Source organism: Helianthus annuus, chromosome 1 (genome assembly GCF_002127325.2).
Source record: "Helianthus annuus cultivar XRQ/B chromosome 1, HanXRQr2.0-SUNRISE, whole genome shotgun sequence".
Lineage (NCBI taxonomy): Eukaryota > Viridiplantae > Streptophyta > Magnoliopsida > Asterales > Asteraceae > Helianthus > Helianthus annuus.
In genome coordinates this window covers 58,872,890-58,890,728 of record NC_035433.2, presented here as the reverse complement: position 1 = coordinate 58,890,728, position 17,839 = coordinate 58,872,890, and the positions used below count along the sequence as shown (strand labels likewise).

The 17,839-nt window shown below is 36.4% G+C and overlaps 2 protein-coding genes and 1 long non-coding RNA gene across 3 annotated transcripts; 2 read left to right on the top strand and 1 right to left on the bottom strand.

The window, feature by feature from the left end:
- Window positions 1–3,213: 3,213 nt before the first annotated feature.
- LOC118481266 lies at window positions 3,214–4,130 on the top strand. The gene is made up of 3 exons (XR_004865138.1): window positions 3,214–3,308; window positions 3,694–3,730; window positions 3,959–4,130. It is a non-coding gene; the product is annotated as an uncharacterized LOC118481266 (long non-coding RNA).
- A 9,013-nt stretch (window positions 4,131–13,143) lies between these two features.
- On the bottom strand, window positions 13,144–13,776 carry LOC110892857. The gene has a single exon (XM_022140020.1). It carries the CDS (start codon window positions 13,774–13,776, stop codon window positions 13,144–13,146), a length of 633 nt encoding a protein of 210 aa, XP_021995712.1.
- Window positions 13,777–14,825: 1,049 nt separating this feature from the next.
- On the top strand, window positions 14,826–16,190 carry LOC110936440 (plant intracellular Ras-group-related LRR protein 6-like). Its single transcript, XM_035987629.1, has 7 exons — window positions 14,826–14,894; window positions 15,022–15,158; window positions 15,246–15,332; window positions 15,425–15,515; window positions 15,593–15,667; window positions 15,764–15,833; window positions 16,099–16,190. The coding sequence occupies exons 1-7, from the start codon at window positions 14,826–14,828 to the stop codon at window positions 16,188–16,190; spliced, it is 621 nt and encodes a 206-aa protein (XP_035843522.1).
- Window positions 16,191–17,839: the final 1,649 nt, after the last annotated feature.

Below are 17,839 nucleotides of genomic sequence, written 5' to 3'. Positions count from 1 at the left end.
TATATCATGTGCATTGCATATGAGGGCTATTTGGTCATTTTACACGTTAAAAAATATATATTATAGTAAATAAAATAGAAATACTTTAAAACAATTAATTAATTATTTAATATATGTTATATATATATATATATATACACACATATATGTATTATTTGACATAACCTGCACATCTAACCCACGACTATCACCCATCTCCACTACCTCCACCGCCCCACCACCACCACCCAACCCTTGTAAATCTCAACCTCAGATCTTAATCTTAAGAGAAACTATCTTGTTTCACATCACCAGTTCACCACCAAAACCCCCCAATCAAGATCTGCTGACTCGGAATGGTGACGGCACTTATGGTGGTCATCGCCGGTTCAAGGGAAAATATTGTTTGTGATCCAGATCTGGATCTGATTTACATGGTGATGGTGGTCAACAAACGGAAGATATATGGAAAAATATCTAAATCGAATGTTTATCTCAAAGCCCTTACAAAGGTATTTAAGAAATTTATAGATGTTGGTGCTACAATTCCAAGAAGTTGGTTACATCTTCATCTCAGATGTACAACAACGTTTTATATGATAAAGGATTTAGTGGCGGCTGGCTTATAAAAATGAAAAAAAAAAGATTAGTTGTTTTTAAAGATTGGTGGTGGTGAGTTTGATGGTGGCAGTTGCTAGTTTGTTGAGAGAGAGGGAGGGGGTTCAAAGTGTGTCTCGGGGAGAAAGAGAAAGAGAGAGTGTGAGGAAAATAGGGGCATTTATATTTGATGTTATTTTCTTTTAATTTATGTTCTAAATAATCAAGTAAAAAGACTAAATTATCCTTAAGTGAATAGATTTAACTGAAAATTTTCACTAAGTTAGTGTTAAAGGATGAAAGGTGTACTGAGTTTCCAAATAAATGCCTGTGACTGTAATTATTAAAGTTAAAGGTAATCAATTGCAACCTGCTATAAACATAAAGGACCAAAAGTGTAATTTACCCTATTAAATAAATGGTTATTATTAAATCATATACTTGTATGCTAGTGTCTCTAAATCTGTGTAAGGTGTTATGTCTCTAAATCCTTACACATAAGTTGTTTTAGAGTCCATAGCTTAATTACATGGAATCAAACTTGAGTACCTATAATGTCCTTTCGACAAACAATGATATTCTCGCATTAGAAAACAGTGAATTAGTTAAATAATTTAATATTTCTATGTATGTTGATTTTAATATTCAAAAGTATTAAGCAACATTAACAATCTTTCAAAATTTGTTACATGTTAAAGATATATTGTAACACCCTAACCTCGTTAGGCTCACGTGTCACATATAAAAAAATTAAAAAATGTGACTGGGGTTTTGAAATATCAAATAGGTCGAGAGCAGAGGAGGGCTTTGGGTGTCATTGATAGGAATATGTAAGTATTTAATAGTGAATGGAACATGAGGGAGATAAGTATGGCAATTTAGTCCGAGACGGAGGTTACTAGTGGCACCAGGGTGTTCTGATCCTCACTGATTTTTTGATTGTGGTGTTAATTTTATTGTAAAAAAAATTGTTGTGTAAAATATTGAATTTTGAGAGTCCGTTTCTCACTTATTTTTCGTTCGAATTTTGCTACAAAACTTAACTGCAGTTAATTGATAGCCATATCTAAAAATATTGGGATTCAAATATGAGAGGAATTTAGGATTCAGGATGGTGAATGGTATCCATCTTCTATTCATTAACTAGGTTATAGACCCATGTATTAGATGGCTGGAATAAATAAAAAAATCTTATGTAAGTTAAAGATGATAAATATCATATAGAAATTGCTTTAATTAAACCAGTCAAAATGTCGAATTTTTTTTTTCTTTGGGATTTAAAGAAAAATATAATTATTTTGAAATAAATTTCACATATAAAAAGGCCAATATATAACGGATAATTAGTACATTATCATAAAATACATAAGTTAAACCTCACAATTTATACAACTTGATTTATAAATAATTTGAAAAGGAACACTAATAATAATGTGTTAGTACTTCTAAACGTTAAACATCAACCTGAGCGTAGATTTCATTGACGGTTTTCACTTTAATATAATGTTTCCTTTTCTTTTGTATTTTGTGACAAGAGTACTAACGTTTAAACATTTTTTTAATGACCACAAAATTTTTATACTATGAAGTTTAACGAATTTATTTCTTTGGTTTTTTCCTTTCGGTTGTTATACAGAGTATCATTACCGAAATGAACCAAAACGATATCGATTGAAATTGAATTCCCGCCAAATCGCACATGACATTTCAATTGCTACTACTTCAAATTATATATTTTTTATTGCTAATTACTAAAGCAAATCAAATCCGTCCCGTTAATTTATCCACTGATTAAATATGAGCTCAAGATGCTATGTAAATATCCTCTACAATAATTAGAAATAACTTAATTATTATTGATCATCAATTAAAATATAACATAAAGATAATATAAAATTTAACTTAAATATTCATTTAATTATTTATCAGTTTATAATTTAAATATTTTAATGAAAAAAAGAAAATAAAAACAAAATCTATGTAATCTTTAAAAAATAAAACTTAAGAAATTGACGCAAAGATAAATCGGATAATATATAACAATTATTTATATTTATATATTATTAGATATTTCAATAGTTAATAATATTACAGATTAATCTAATATATTAATATAGTATTAATTTAATCTATATATAAATTAAATAAAAGAACGCCACGTGACATTATATAAATAAGGGTAAATTACACTTTTTGTCCTTTAAGTTTATTTCGAATTGTAATAGATACCCTTTAACTTTAATAATTACAATCACAATCTTTTTTTTCGTAAAACCGTTAATTACATTCTAGCTCCTTTGACTCTAACCCAGTTAAAAATTTAAGTTAAGTATGGCATGTGCTTTGCACATTAGGGTAGTTTAGTAATTTTATTAATATATCCAAAGTATATTTAAACAAATAAACAAAACAGGTTTTAAAAAATGAAATAATCTATATATATATATATATATATATATATATATAAACATGATAAATAAGGGCTTATGTGATGTTATGAGGGCTTGGAAAATGAGGTGGCATCACCATAGGGCTTCTTGAAATTGGTTTTGACTCCAAAATCCTGTCCACCTTTTTGGTTTTCTAGAATACCCATTTTGGTAACCCGACCCGCTAATATGGATACAATATAAAGGGTTCTTTCCGGTTCTCCCTTCACCCATTCATTCTAAACCCTAGCAGCCTCCCTCCCACACAATTCCTGCAGATCCATTTGTTGACGAGTTTCAAAGGTTAGTACACTATATTCTTTTGTCTCCCAATCATCTCTTTATTCTCAAATAAAATCCCTAAATTGCTCATCCTCATCTGCCGACTATCACATACATCGTTCTAAACCCTAGCCTCTCCTTCACCCCCTATCTATCTATTGCAATCGGTTTACATGGATTAGATTAAATCAGACGAATCATTCCCATTTCGATCAGGTATTTGGTTTATAGATCTACATATAATTTAAAGTTCTTTATGATTCAACATTTAAGTTTTATGTTTGTATTTGCGAACCCTAATGTTGAGCGATGGTTATGTAGTGGCGATCATGTCTGGAAAGTAGCGGGTGCGTGTGGTGTGTTATGTTTGATTGTAGGTCTCCTTAAAGTTTATCTTACGTTGTAGGATTTCCAAGAACACTTGAAGATCTTCATCTTCTTAGGTAATTCTTAATATTAATAATAATCTCATTTTTTATGTTGTTTTTATGTATTGTGAGATATTGGATCTTTTGGTTTTTATTTTGTTTTGTTAGATTGGGATTTTAAACATTTCATTAATTTGTATGTGATAATTGATTAAGAACTTGGTATGCTATATAATAATTTTTTTCTCAATTTTAAGTGAAACAGTGCCAAATAAATAACAATTTTGCCCTTCTTTAGTTCAGGTTAATGAAGTCATGGTCGTAATGGAAAGTGCAAGGGCGAAGCTTCATAGGAGCCAGGGGATATAGGTAACAAGTCAGAATAAGTTGAGTTCGGCTGGCCAAAATTTCTAAATTATACTTAGAAGTATATTTTATCTTTTATATTATTCCAGTCTCTCTGTTTCTTTTAACTTTTTAGGGGATATCTTAGTTATATTGTTTTTTTTTCTTAATTTCATTTAGGATCTGAATTACATGAAGTGTTAGATCCAAATGGTTATATCTTCAAGCCCGGTTGGAAAGATATATTTGGGATGAATGAAAATGAGCTTGAATCAGAAATGAGAAACGTTTCCAGTGATCCGATTCTTGATCCCCGAAGGAAGGCTTATCTCATGCAAAACCTTATGACCAGGTGTGTTTGATTTTCCCCTTATCTTTTTTTTTTTTTTTTTTTGTTTTTCATTTTTATGGTAATTTCAGTTATTTTAAAGAGTAAAATGCCATTTTCGTCCCTAAGGTTTTGTTAGGACCGCCTTTCCTAAAATACTAGATTACATGCTAAGCAAGATCTTTCGGACATTGAAAAACAATTTTAACACTTAATAGAAATTTTTACAAAATTTGGGCATGACCCGTTTGTAAAACGGCATACCCCCTGTTTTGACATAACTTACAACGTTTACAATACGACCCATTTTACAAAAACCATCCCAACAAAACGAAAAGTTTTCAATTCTAAAACATTTCAACAAAGTTTAACAAGTAACAAACACGACCCAAAAGCATGCATATAAGTTGCGGAAGCGCTTGGTATCATAAGGCTTGAACATGTGCTCGTCCATATCTCCAAATCGCCTATAGAGGTGCTTACCTACATTAACATTCACAATTTAAAAAGTTAGTTATCTCCATAGAAAATCATAACCTTTCGTTTTAGCTTTATCCTTATAAACCTTCTTACTCTTAAGCATACAACAACCCAATAATTGGGTTAGGCATAACCACTCTCGTAGAGAGTTTGACATACACATTCGACCCGTGTAATTGGGTTTAGCATAAACACCCTCGTAGAGAGTTAAGCATACACGTTCAACCCGTGAAATCGGGGTTAGCATAAACACTCTCGTAGAGAGTTAAGCATACACATTCAACCCGTGAAATTGGGTTTGGCATAAACACTCTCGTAGAGAGTTAAGCATACACATTCAACCCGTGAAATTGGGTTTGGCATAACTCAACATTACTTTCATTAACATACCCAAATCCACAAGGGATTTGTCGCTTACTTCCTACATTGTCACGTTCGTTATACAAGGATAGTTTTTACATTAAATTTAATATAAATGGGAAACATAATAAAGGTTCGTATAAAACGAAACATACCTCGATCTTGTACTCCTTCCGCTTGCTTAGTGCTTGTACCTTCTTCTTTTACGCCTACATTAGAACATTCATTCCTTCACTTAGTTTGTCAATACTTTCTACTATTCTCATGTACATTCATCTTTTATGCATTTCATCGAACACTTGGTAGGCGTCATATTTAAGGTACAAGGTACAAGTCTATTAAGCATGTTCCTACTAACTCATTACAACACAAGAATCATCTTCCCCTAATTTCACATAATTTCCATTCTAAAATTAGTTTATCTAGCATTCAAGCATCACAACAATTTCACATATCAACTAAAACATGATCATAATCCTTATGAATTTTCTATTAGTAACATAATCTTAACAAAGTGGGGTTTTCACTACATTTTTCATACAACCTAAAATCAAACATAATTCTTGCCCTAGAAGGTAATTTACATCTCAGATTTCCCTATTTTAATTCAAGAAATCGAGATTGGGATTATCCCCTCATCCTACAATTCAAGATTTTTCAGAAATTGAACTTACCACTTAAGAGATTAGGGTTAGCTAATCACAATTTAGGGAACATGCATCAGATTGGCTCATGAATTTGGATTGATTCACTTGATTCTTTGAACTAGGGTTTCCCCCTTCCTTTTGCCTTGTTTGATCGCAGAGAACTCCCACACACGTACTGTGTATGGGGTTTTTTTCTTAATTGTTATTTTTAACTATCAAATTTTGATAGTTACAACCTTGACTCCTCTATTTTCATCTTAATTAAATTTAGGCATCATTTCTTTACTATTAGATTTAATCTTATGTTTATTCAATTTTTTTTGGGGTGTTACAAGTCTACCCCCCTTAAAAGAGGTTTCGTCCCCGAAACCTGAACATAATTTAAATTTTTGACATACCGAAAAGAAAAGGATAGTGTCTCCTCATTTCATCTTCGGCTTCCCACGTAAGATCCGAACCCTTCCGGTGCCGCCATTGTACCAGCACCTGTTTAACAGCCTTGTTGCGGAGATTCTTCACCTTGAAATCTCTAATGGCTATGGGTCTCTCTACATAGTTTAACCTCTCGTCTAACTCAATGTCATCGAGAGGTACTAATGCTGTGTCATCCGCGAGACATTTCCTCAATTGAGACACGTGGAAGGTACTGTGAATCCCGTCTAGAGCAGGCGGTAATTCTAGTCGATACGCAACCCTTCCAATCCGAGCCAAAATTTTAAACGGCCCAATGTAACGAGGACCTAGCTTTCCCCGTTTGCGAAAACGGATTATACCCTTCCATGGGGACACTTTTAGCAAGACAAAATCTCCGACTTGGAATTCGATAGGACGCTTTCTCTTGTCTGCATAAGCTTTTTGCCGATCTTGAGCTGCTTTCAACCTTGTTCTAACCATTTCGATCTTTTCATTCGTTATTGCTATTAAATCACTTGGTGCAAGTTCTCTTTGTCCTACTTCACCCCAACATACGGGAGTCCTACATTTCCTCCCGTATAGTAGCTCGTAAGGTGCCATTTGAATACCACTATGGTAACTGTTATTATAAGAAAATTCGACCAGTGGCAATTGGTCGTCCCAACTTCCCCCAAAGTCTAAGGCACACGCCCTCAACATATCGACAAGTGTTTGAATGGTCCTTTCTGACTGGCCGTCAGTCTGAGGGTGGTAGGCGGTACTTATGTGCAATTTCGTACCCACGCTCTCGTGAAACTTTCGCCAGTAACGAGAAGTAAATCTGGTGTCCCGATCCGAGACAATTGACACGGGCACCCCATGACGGGATATGATCTCGTTCATATAAATTTCTGCCATCTTCTCGGAAGAGTAAGCTTCTTTGATGGCTAAAAAGTGAGCGCTTTTTGTAAGTCGGTCTACGATTACCCATATTGTATCGTGCCCTTTCTTTGTCTTAGGAAGCTTGGTTATCAAATCCATCGTTAGTTCCTCCCACTTCCATATCGGTATCTCCAAAGGTTGTAACTTCCCGTACGGCTTTTGATGTTCTGCTTTCACTTGGGAGCATGTTAGGCATTTCGCGACGTATTTAACTATGTCACGCTTCATACCCGGCCACCAGTAATTGACCTTCAAGTCCCGATACATTTTTGTAGCCCCGGGATGGACAGAATATCGAGACTTATGTGCCTCGTCAAGCAAGGCAGCCTTGACTTCACAGAACCGTGGGATCCAAATTCGGCCGTACCGCGTCTTAAGCCCGGTCGAATTCTCTTCTAGATTATCGATTACACCTTTTAATCTTTCCCTCTTCAGGTCTTCCGCTCCGAGTGACTTTTCTTGGGATTCGCGTATCGCTTCGAGTAATCGTGGCGTAACTATCATCTTCATGGATTTCACTCTTAAGGGAGATGGACACTCTTTACGGCTTAACGCATCGGCTACTACATTTGCCTTTCCCGGGTGGTAGAGGATATCACAATCATAATCTTTGATAAGCTCCAACCACCTCCGCTGCCTCATATTTAAGTCTCTTTGTTCAAATAAATACTTAAGGCTTTTGTGGTCCGAGTAAATGGTGCATTTTGCCCCATATAGATAATGCCTCCAAATCTTTAATGCAAACACTACCGCCGCTAGTTCCAAGTCGTGTGTGGGGTAATTCACCTCATGTGGCTTCAATTGTCGCGAAGCATAAGCGATAACTCTCCCTCTCTGCATAAGAATACAACCCAATCCCTGGTGTGAAGCGTCTGAATAGACCACCAGGTCTTCGGTTCCGTCTGGTAATGTTAAGATCGGGGGACTTGACAGTTTCTCTTTTAACATTTGAAAAGCCTCCTCCTATTCTTTTTCCCATACAAACTTCTCTTTCTTTCTTGTCAATTTTGTTAAGGGTAAGGCTATCTTGGAAAAATCCTGTATGAACCTTCGGTAGTATCCAGCAAGACCCAGAAAACTTCTTATCTCTGTTGGGTTTTTCGGAGGAACCCACTTCATTACAGCATCGATCTTTGAAGGATCAACCAAAACACCCTCCGAATTTATCACGTGCCCCAGAAACTGTACCTCCCTAAGCCAAAAGGCACACTTTGAAAATTTTGCGTAGAGCTTCTCCTTACGGAGAGTTTCAAGTACTTCACGCAAATGTACAGCATGTTCGTCTTTGCTTCGTGAATAAACCAAAATGTCATCTATGAATACAATTACCGATCTATCCAACATGGGTCGGCATACACGGTTCATAAGGTCCATAAATGCTGCCGGCGCATTAGTCAACCCGAAAGACATTACTAAAAACTCATAATGTCCGTAACGGGTTCTAAATGCGGTCTTTGGAATGTCTTCTTCTCGTACTCTAACCTGATGGTACCCCGATCGCAGATCTATCTTGGAGAACCAACTCGCCCCTTGTAACTGATCAAAAAGGTCGTCAATTCTAGGTAAAGGGTAGCGGTTCTTTATGGTTAGCTTATTTAACTCCCTATAGTCGATGCACATGCGCATCGACCCGTCTTTCTTCTTAACAAATAAGACGGGCGCTCCCCAAGGCGACACACTTGGGCGTATAAAGCCCTTGTCTAGGAGGTCTTGTATTTGTGTCATTAATTCCCGCATTTCCGTGGGAGCTAATCTATAGGGAGCCTTCGCGACCGGTTTCGCACCCGGATTCAATTCGATATTGAATTCCACTTCTCGCTCGGGAGGGAGTCCCGGCAATTCTTCCGGGAATACATCCGGAAATTCGTTCACAACTTCAACATCTTCAAGCTTTGGGAAGCTTTGTTGAGTATTTACTACGTAAGCTAAGTATGCTCTACTCCCATTGAGCACGTACTTAGTGGCTTGAACGAGAGTACATAGCTTCGCTTCCATCTTTCTTTCGCCTTGTACATTTAATCGTCTTCCACTTGGAGTTTGGAGAAGTATAGATTTGGTTTCACATTTTATCTCTGCATGGTTTTGAGACATCCAATCCATACCCACTATTACTTTGAATTCCCCCAAGATCATGGGTATAAGATCAATAGCAAACTCCTCATCCTCAATGGTCAATTTGCAATTTTTACATATTTCGTGCAACAAGTAACTTTTACTATCTGCTATCTCTACTTCTAAGGGCATCGACATTCGTTCAATCTTAAAGGATGGATGTTGAACAATTTCACTAGAGATAAACGACATAGTAGCTCCGGTGTCAAACAAAACGTAAACCGGTATAGAATTTATTAGAAAAATACCTGAGACCACATTTGGCTGGGACTTGGCTTCTTCAGATGTGATCTGAAACATTCTCCCCTTTGCCCTAGAACCCTCTTGCTTCTTATCTTCTTTCTTTGACCCTTGTTGAAGCTTTGGACATTCCGATTTGATATGCCCTTTTTCGAAACAGTTGAAACAAGTCTTTGGGTTGTCCGGGCATTGATAGGACGAATGCCCCTCCTTACCGCATTTAAAGCACCCCTTCTTACCTAGCAAACACTCTCCGGTATGGAGCTTTCCACACGTTTTGCATGGTGTAATCCCACCTTTCGACTTACCCTTTCTTCCTTGATCCTGAAACTTCCCCTTTTTGGATGGACTAAAACTTGCACCTTTTTCACTCGGTCTCTTTTCACCTCGCTCCTCTTGCCTTTTAATTTCGATCTCTCTATCCCGCGCTAAGTTAATGAGCTCCTCGAGGGTTTCACATTTCGAGGGAGTGATGAATTCCCTAATTTCTGCCTTTAACACGCCATAGAACCGATTTATCTTCATTCTCTCGGTTGTCACCAATTCTCCACAGAACTTCATTTTATCCATAAAATTGTTTGCTATTTCATTCACCGATTCGTTTTTCTGCCGGAGGCGTAAGAAATCCTCCTGAATCTTGTCGATAGCCGACTGAGGACAGTGATATCTCATGAAGGGCCCCTTAAACTCCTGCCAAGTCATAACTTGCAGTCTGTCTTCGCCTACCTCCTTGCTGTGAGCATCCCACCAATCCTTCGCCTGGTGGGTTAGTAAACCGGTAGCGAACATCACTTGATCCTCCTTATCACACCGACTTCGTATAAAGACCGCCTCTATGTTCGAGACCCATCTTTGACATTCAACAGGATCTATTTTACCGTCATACGTCGTCGGATGGCATGCCATAAAATCCTTATAAGTGCACCTTCGTTCCTTACCTCTACCCTTGGATCCTTCGATTAATTCTTTCAATTCTTCAAACCTACTGGTCATCATAGCATCCACCACACCCAGAACTCGGCTTTCTACTTCTTGAGCCAACCGTGGTAGATTGGCTTGTATAACCCCTTCCGCTACTTCCGTGACTCTGTTCTCGAATGCTTCTTGTCTAGCCGCATCATTGTTATCATCATTATCATCATTGATATTTCTTGCATCAGCCATCTACACGAAATTATGGTTACACTTATTTCGAATCATAGATCTTAGCATTTCATAATTCATCATTCCGTGTCACTTATACTCGTTCTTATATTTTCGAATTTTATTCCATACATTCGCCGTTTATCTCATACCTTCACATATATTTCGTTCAACGTTTGATGGTTTTACACCTTTACCGTTATCTATCTATTTACTTACATGCTTATTCTGCCCCATATTGATCCGACAAGATTATGAATCCGGCTCCCGGGAAGTTCCGTTAAATAAAAACATAAAAATTCAAAGAAAATTGTGGGCTGGATCAGACAAGCCGTCGGCGACGGCTCACCAACCCGTCGGCGACGGGCCTTGCAAATGGTCGTCGGCCATTTTACCCCGTCGGCAGACGGTTAACGCGTCGGGAAAAGGGGTGGCGTCGGCGACGGGAGGGTACCCGTCGGCGACGGCCCTCCGTTTTGCAAAACGCTGCAGTTTAGTTTTTTGGCTGTTCCGACTGTTTTCCGGGTCTGTTTTCAGCTTCCCGGGTCCCGGTATTTCTCATTTAACCCATCTTAACATTTCTTAACATAATACACCTCAATTCTTTAACCGTAGCGCATAATACACGATCATATTAAACAAACGTTTAAAAATTTTACCTCCTTGGCGATCTTGGAGCGAGCACATTTACACGAGCCATCGGTTTGAGTTCGGACACTAAGACTCTTGCCGAATCTCTCAAACCTTGGCTCTGATACCAACTTGTTAGGACCGCCTTTCCTAAAATACTAGATTACATGCTAAGCAAGATCTTTCGGACATTGAAAAACAATTTTGACACTTAATAGAAATTTTTACAAAATTTGGGCATGACCCGTTTGTAAAACGGCATACCCCCTGTTTTGACATAACTTACAACGTTTACAATACGACCCATTTTACAAAAACCATCCCAACAAAACGAAAAGTTTTCAATTCTAAAACATTTCAACAAAGTTTAACAAGTAACAAACACGACCCAAAAGCATGCATATAAGTTGCGGAAGCGCTTGGTATCATAAGGCTTGAACATGTGCTCGTCCATATCTCCAAATCGCCTATAGAGGTGCTTACCTACATTAACATTCACAATTTAAAAAGTTAGTTATCTCCATAGAAAATCATAACCTTTCGTTTTAGCTTTATCCTTATAAACCTTCTTACTCTTAAGCATACAACAACCCAATAATTGGGTTAGGCATAACCACTCTCGTAGAGAGTTTGACATACACATTCGACCCGTGTAATTGGGTTTAGCATAAACACCCTCGTAGAGAGTTAAGCATACACGTTCAACCCGTGAAATCGGGGTTAGCATAAACACTCTCGTAGAGAGTTAAGCATACACATTCAACCCGTGAAATTGGGTTTGGCATAAACACTCTCGTAGAGAGTTAAGCATACACATTCAACCCGTGAAATTGGGTTTGGCATAACTCAACATTACTTTCATTAACATACCCAAATCCACAAGGGATTTGTCGCTTACTTCCTACATTGTCACGTTCGTTATACAAGGATAGTTTTTACATTAAATTTAATATAAATGGGAAACATAATAAAGGTTCGTATAAAACGAAACATACCTCGATCTTGTACTCCTTCCGCTTGCTTAGTGCTTGTACCTTCTTCTTTTACGCCTACATTAGAACATTCATTCCTTCACTTAGTTTGTCAATACTTTCTACTATTCTCATGTACATTCATCTTTTATGCATTTCATCGAACACTTGGTAGGCGTCATATTTAAGGTACAAGGTACAAGTCTATTAAGCATGTTCCTACTAACTCATTACAACACAAGAATCATCTTCCCCTAATTTCACATAATTTCCATTCTAAAATTAGTTTATCTAGCATTCAAGCATCACAACAATTTCACATATCAACTAAAACATGATCATAATCCTTATGAATTTTCTATTAGTAACATAATCTTAACAAAGTGGGGTTTTCACTACATTTTTCATACAACCTAAAATCAAACATAATTCTTGCCCTAGAAGGTAATTTACATCTCAGATTTCCCTATTTTAATTCAAGAAATCGAGATTGGGATTATCCCCTCATCCTACAATTCAAGATTTTTCAGAAATTGAACTTACCACTTAAGAGATTAGGGTTAGCTAATCACAATTTAGGGAACATGCATCAGATTGGCTCATGAATTTGGATTGATTCACTTGATTCTTTGAACTAGGGTTTCCCCCTTCCTTTTGCCTTGTTTGATCGCAGAGAACTCCCACACACGTACTGTGTATGGGGTTTTTTTCTTAATTGTTATTTTTAACTATCAAATTTTGATAGTTACAACCTTGACCCCTCTATTTTCATCTTAATTAAATTTAGGCATCATTTCTTTACTATTAGATTTAATCTTATGTTTATTCAATTTTTTTTGGGGTGTTACAAGTCTACCCCCCTTAAAAGAGGTTTCGTCCCCGAAACCTGAACATAATTTAAATTTTTGACATACCGAAAAGAAAAGGATAGTGTCTCCTCATTTCATCTTCGGCTTCCCACGTAAGATCCGAACCCTTCCGGTGCCGCCATTGTACCAGCACCTGTTTAACAGCCTTGTTGCGGAGATTCTTCACCTTGAAATCTCTAATGGCTATGGGTCTCTCTACATAGTTTAACCTCTCGTCTAACTCAATGTCATCGAGAGGTACTAATGCTGTGTCATCCGCGAGACATTTCCTCAATTGAGACACGTGGAAGGTACTGTGAATCCCGTCTAGAGCAGGCGGTAATTCTAGTCGATACGCAACCCTTCCAATCCGAGCCAAAATTTTAAACGGCCCAATGTAACGAGGACCTAGCTTTCCCCGTTTGCGAAAACGGATTATACCCTTCCATGGGGACACTTTTAGCAAGACAAAATCTCCGACTTGGAATTCGATAGGACGCTTTCTCTTGTCTGCATAAGCTTTTTGCCGATCTTGAGCTGCTTTCAACCTTGTTCTAACCATTTCGATCTTTTCATTCGTTATTGCTATTAAATCACTTGGTGCAAGTTCTCTTTGTCCTACTTCACCCCAACATACGGGAGTCCTACATTTCCTCCCGTATAGTAGCTCGTAAGGTGCCATTTGAATACCACTATGGTAACTGTTATTATAAGAAAATTCGACCAGTGGCAATTGGTCGTCCCAACTTCCCCCAAAGTCTAAGGCACACGCCCTCAACATATCGACAATTTCACATATCAACTAAAACATGATCATAATCCTTATGAATTTTCTATTAGTAACATAATCTTAACAAAGTGGGTTTTTCACTACATTTTTCATACAACCTAAAATCAAACATAATTCTTGCCCTAGAAGGTAATTTACATCTCAGATTTCCCTATTTTAATTCAAGAAATCGAGATTGGGATTATCCCCTCATCCTACAATTCAAGATTTTTCAGAAATTGAACTTACCACTTAAGAGATTAGGGTTAGCTAATCACAATTTAGGGAACATGCATCAGATTGGCTCATGAATTTGGATTGATTCACTTGATTCTTTGAACTAGGGTTTCCCCCTTCCTTTTGCCTTGTTTGATCGCAGAGAACTCCCACACACGTACTGTGTGTGGGGTTTTTTTCTTAATTGTTATTTTTAACTATCAAATTTTGATAGTTACAACCTTGACCCCTCTATTTTCATCTTAATTAAATTTAGGCATCATTTCTTTACTATTAGATTTAATCTTATGTTTATTCAATTTTTTTGGGGGTGTTACAGGTTTGGCCACTTTTGCGACTTTTGTCCAAAGGTTTGTTTTCCCGCATCCGCATCCAAAAGGTTTGAAACCTTGCCATTTTCAGCCAAGTTGTTAACTCCATCCATTTTTCTTCGTTAAATGAGGGCCATTTTTGTCTTTTTAGACATTTTTTATTAAAATAAAAAAAAAAACACTATAAGAAATAAAGATCCACCTCTGTTGACTTTCTCCCCACCAAACCCTTTAAACATCACAAAAATGTCTAAAAAGACGAAAATTCCCCTGACTTGGCGTTAAAAAATGGATGGAGTTAACGAGTTGGATGAAAATGGCAAGATTCAAACCTTTTGGACCCAGATGCGGAAAATCAAAACTTTTGGATGAAAGTCGCAAAAGTAACAAAACCTCAGGGATGAAAATCGGAAAATGGCATTTTACTCTATTTTAGGGAAGTGCCAGATGAGGTATACAAAAGTCTGGATGCAGTTGGTGAAGGTGAAAACTAGTGGGAGGTATTTATTAATATATATTCTTATTATTCTTTTTTTTATGTTAGGCATTTCTTAATATCTCACAAAATTGATGTTTTAATTATAATTGGAATATTTTTTAATTGTTGCAGGCAGTTAAGTTGCAGAAGCTGATATTGGCTCATAATGAAATTCAGTTGCTAAAGGAAGACATAAGAAACTTACCGTTGTTGTCGGTGTTGAATGTTAGCCATAATAAGCTTTCTCACCTTCCAACTGCTATAGGAGAGTAAGATACTTTAACGCGCGTTATATTTAAACCATTTATTTTTTTTTTGTTTGTTATAATGTATTTTATTATATTCATTGATGACAGGCTTAAATCACTTAAGGCATTAGATGTGTCTAATAATTTGCTGAATGAGATACCTGAAGAAGTTGGATCCGCGACTGCTTTGATAAAGTACGTTTTTTTATTTACTTTTGGCTGTAAGTTCATATGAAATTATATTGAAACATATAAAATGATTTTTTTATGAACATGTGGTTTTACAGGTTTGATTGTTCCGGCAACCAAATTAAGGATCTTCCTTGCTCTCTTGGAAACTGTCTAGATTTATCAGATCTCAAGATTTGGCTGTATAGTGCAATGTGTTTTAAAATTTATGCTTACGAATTACGATTGATGTACTATCTTATACTGCAATTTGTGCGTGCTTATAGGCATCAAACAATCGCCTCACCAGTTTGCCAGAAGAACTTAGCAATTGTTCAAAAATGTCAAAGTTAGATGTAGAGGTATCTCAAACTGTTGATATCGGTTCTTCATTTTTTTCTCACATGTTTTCGTTTATGCATATTTGGTAGTGGGCATAAATCATTAGTTTTTTTTAGGGAAATAAGCTGACAACGCTATCTGAGAAATTGGTTGCATCATGGACTTTTCTCACTGAACTTATTGCAGGCAAGTCACATGCTTTGTTTTCATTTTTTAGCTCACTTGACATGCTCACAGTTCTTTAAGCTGTAATTCTATCATTGATGATGCAACGAAAAACGCACTTACTGATATCCCGGAGAGTATCGGAAGTCTTTCACGTCTCATTCGCCTTGACTTTCATCAAAACAGTTAGTAGTTCAAGTTCCTTTTTACCTCGATCTTTTGTACTTTGATCTTATATAGTTATATCTATATTTGGTGATACGTTCTCCATGTCATTCTGGTGCAGAAATTGCATCGATTCCATCATCAATAAAGGGCTGCTCTTTGTTAGCAGAATCCATCGACGACGACGATTTCTCGGCTAGATTAGAGCTATGATCATAGCCTAAAGAGAGGGTTTACGTCTTTCTTCGCATCATCATTCCCGAATTCATAGGTTCGTGGCCCATTCTTCTTTAGTTATGTGTTCACTTTTTTTTGTAGAGCCCTAACAGTATTTACCATTGTTTGGTTCGTGGTTTATGTTTGCAGCAAGGGTGGCTTTCAATTTACTTTTTTTGGCTAAATGTTACAGATTTCCCATGATTAATTTCAAGAGTATGTTTGTTTATACATCATATAATGCTTACCTTTTTGTTATGTATGTATGCATATATCAAAATATGTGATGTATGTGGGATTTGAAAATAATATTAGGGGTTCTGGGGTAGACAATGGATGTATAAGGCTTACTTCTTTGTAATTTTGGTTTACATTGACCTATAGTTTAGTGTAGAAATAGAATTAATTATTTGTATACCTTAAAATCAACCTGTAAAAGTAAGCTTTCTTATTTTTGGGTTTTTAATTTTATACTTGATTACAATATTATGGGCTTGGGTACAAAGTTTTTTATATTAAAAGAAGTTTACAACACAATATGCGCTGAAGCCAAGTTAGTGTTACTCTTGATGCAATATTTAACTCATAGGTATGGTTTGATTTTAATTTTAAATAGAAATGAATCAGTGTGTGTTGAAATTTTTGATTAATGTAATTTAAATTTTCCTACCCGGGTGATAACCTAGTTAATTTAATATTCCAGAATATAAAAGCTCTTCATCATCATCGAGTTCGATCGTTCTGTGTTGTTTGTTCACAATTCACTAACTAAACAAACCACTTTCACGGTCAGTAACCCATACCCCCATGTTCCTCATTCAATACTCAACAATGCAATAAAATAATGTTCAATTAAGCCACACAAAACGATGGATATCGGCGCCCTCTGTTTTCCGGCGATACCCATTTTGTTTTCCGGTGATACCCATTAATCCACACAAAGAATAGCTAATCACGGATATCGGACCTTCGTTTTCCGGCAATACCATTTGCAGAAATATTGCCGGAAACTGCCATTAACCTGCAACCAATCATACCGTCGATTCAGCACCTAAAAACGACGATTGTATAACTTGTTGGTAATTTTAGTATTATCGACATGATTAGTAATATTGGATTACCTTGTCGATAAATTCGATCTTACTATACTAATCGAGTTAGGTGATGCGGAAGTGCGGACTCGGTTAGCTAAAATAAGATATTATATACTTGGGCTTTGAACTGGTTATGTTGGACTCATCATACAAACCAATTTCATGTTTATTATTATTACTTAATGTGGTCCTTTATTTGGGTTATGGCATTGGTACAGTAATGATTATATACATGTGGGTTTTAATCAGTGCATTAAGGATCCAATCTCGTAATATTCGTTCCAGACTTACACGGTAACTTTATCTCAATTGTTTTGAGTGAAATTGTTTAATTAAAACATAATATTCTATTTTTGAGATAAGATTGGATCGGAAGTTTTGAGAATAACCACCCAAGAAAACCGTCGCATGATAATAGGGGATGACACAGAATTTTTCGAACTCCTTCTGGTACATCGTTCCTCACCAGAATTTTCACAAATCTGATTCTTAAAAAAGCAAAGTTTAATCCGTTCATACTTTTGATCGTACCATCAAATAGTTTGTTCTGAT

Bases quoted from the DNA above. Each gene is read 5' to 3' on its own strand.
- LOC110892857 (XM_022140020.1), bottom strand. From the start codon at position 13,776: ATGGCACCTTACGAGCTACTATACGGGAGGAAATGTAGGACTCCCGTA.
- LOC110936440 (XM_035987629.1), top strand. From the start codon at position 14,826: ATGGCATTTTACTCTATTTTAGGGAAGTGCCAGATGAGGTATACAAAA. The intron at 14,895-15,021 runs GTGAAAACTAGT...TAATTGTTGCAG, and splicing joins TCTGGATGCAGTTGGTGAAG to GCAGTTAAGTTGCAGAAGCT. The intron at 15,516-15,592 runs GCAATGTGTTTT...GCGTGCTTATAG, and splicing joins TCAAGATTTGGCTGTATAGT to GCATCAAACAATCGCCTCAC.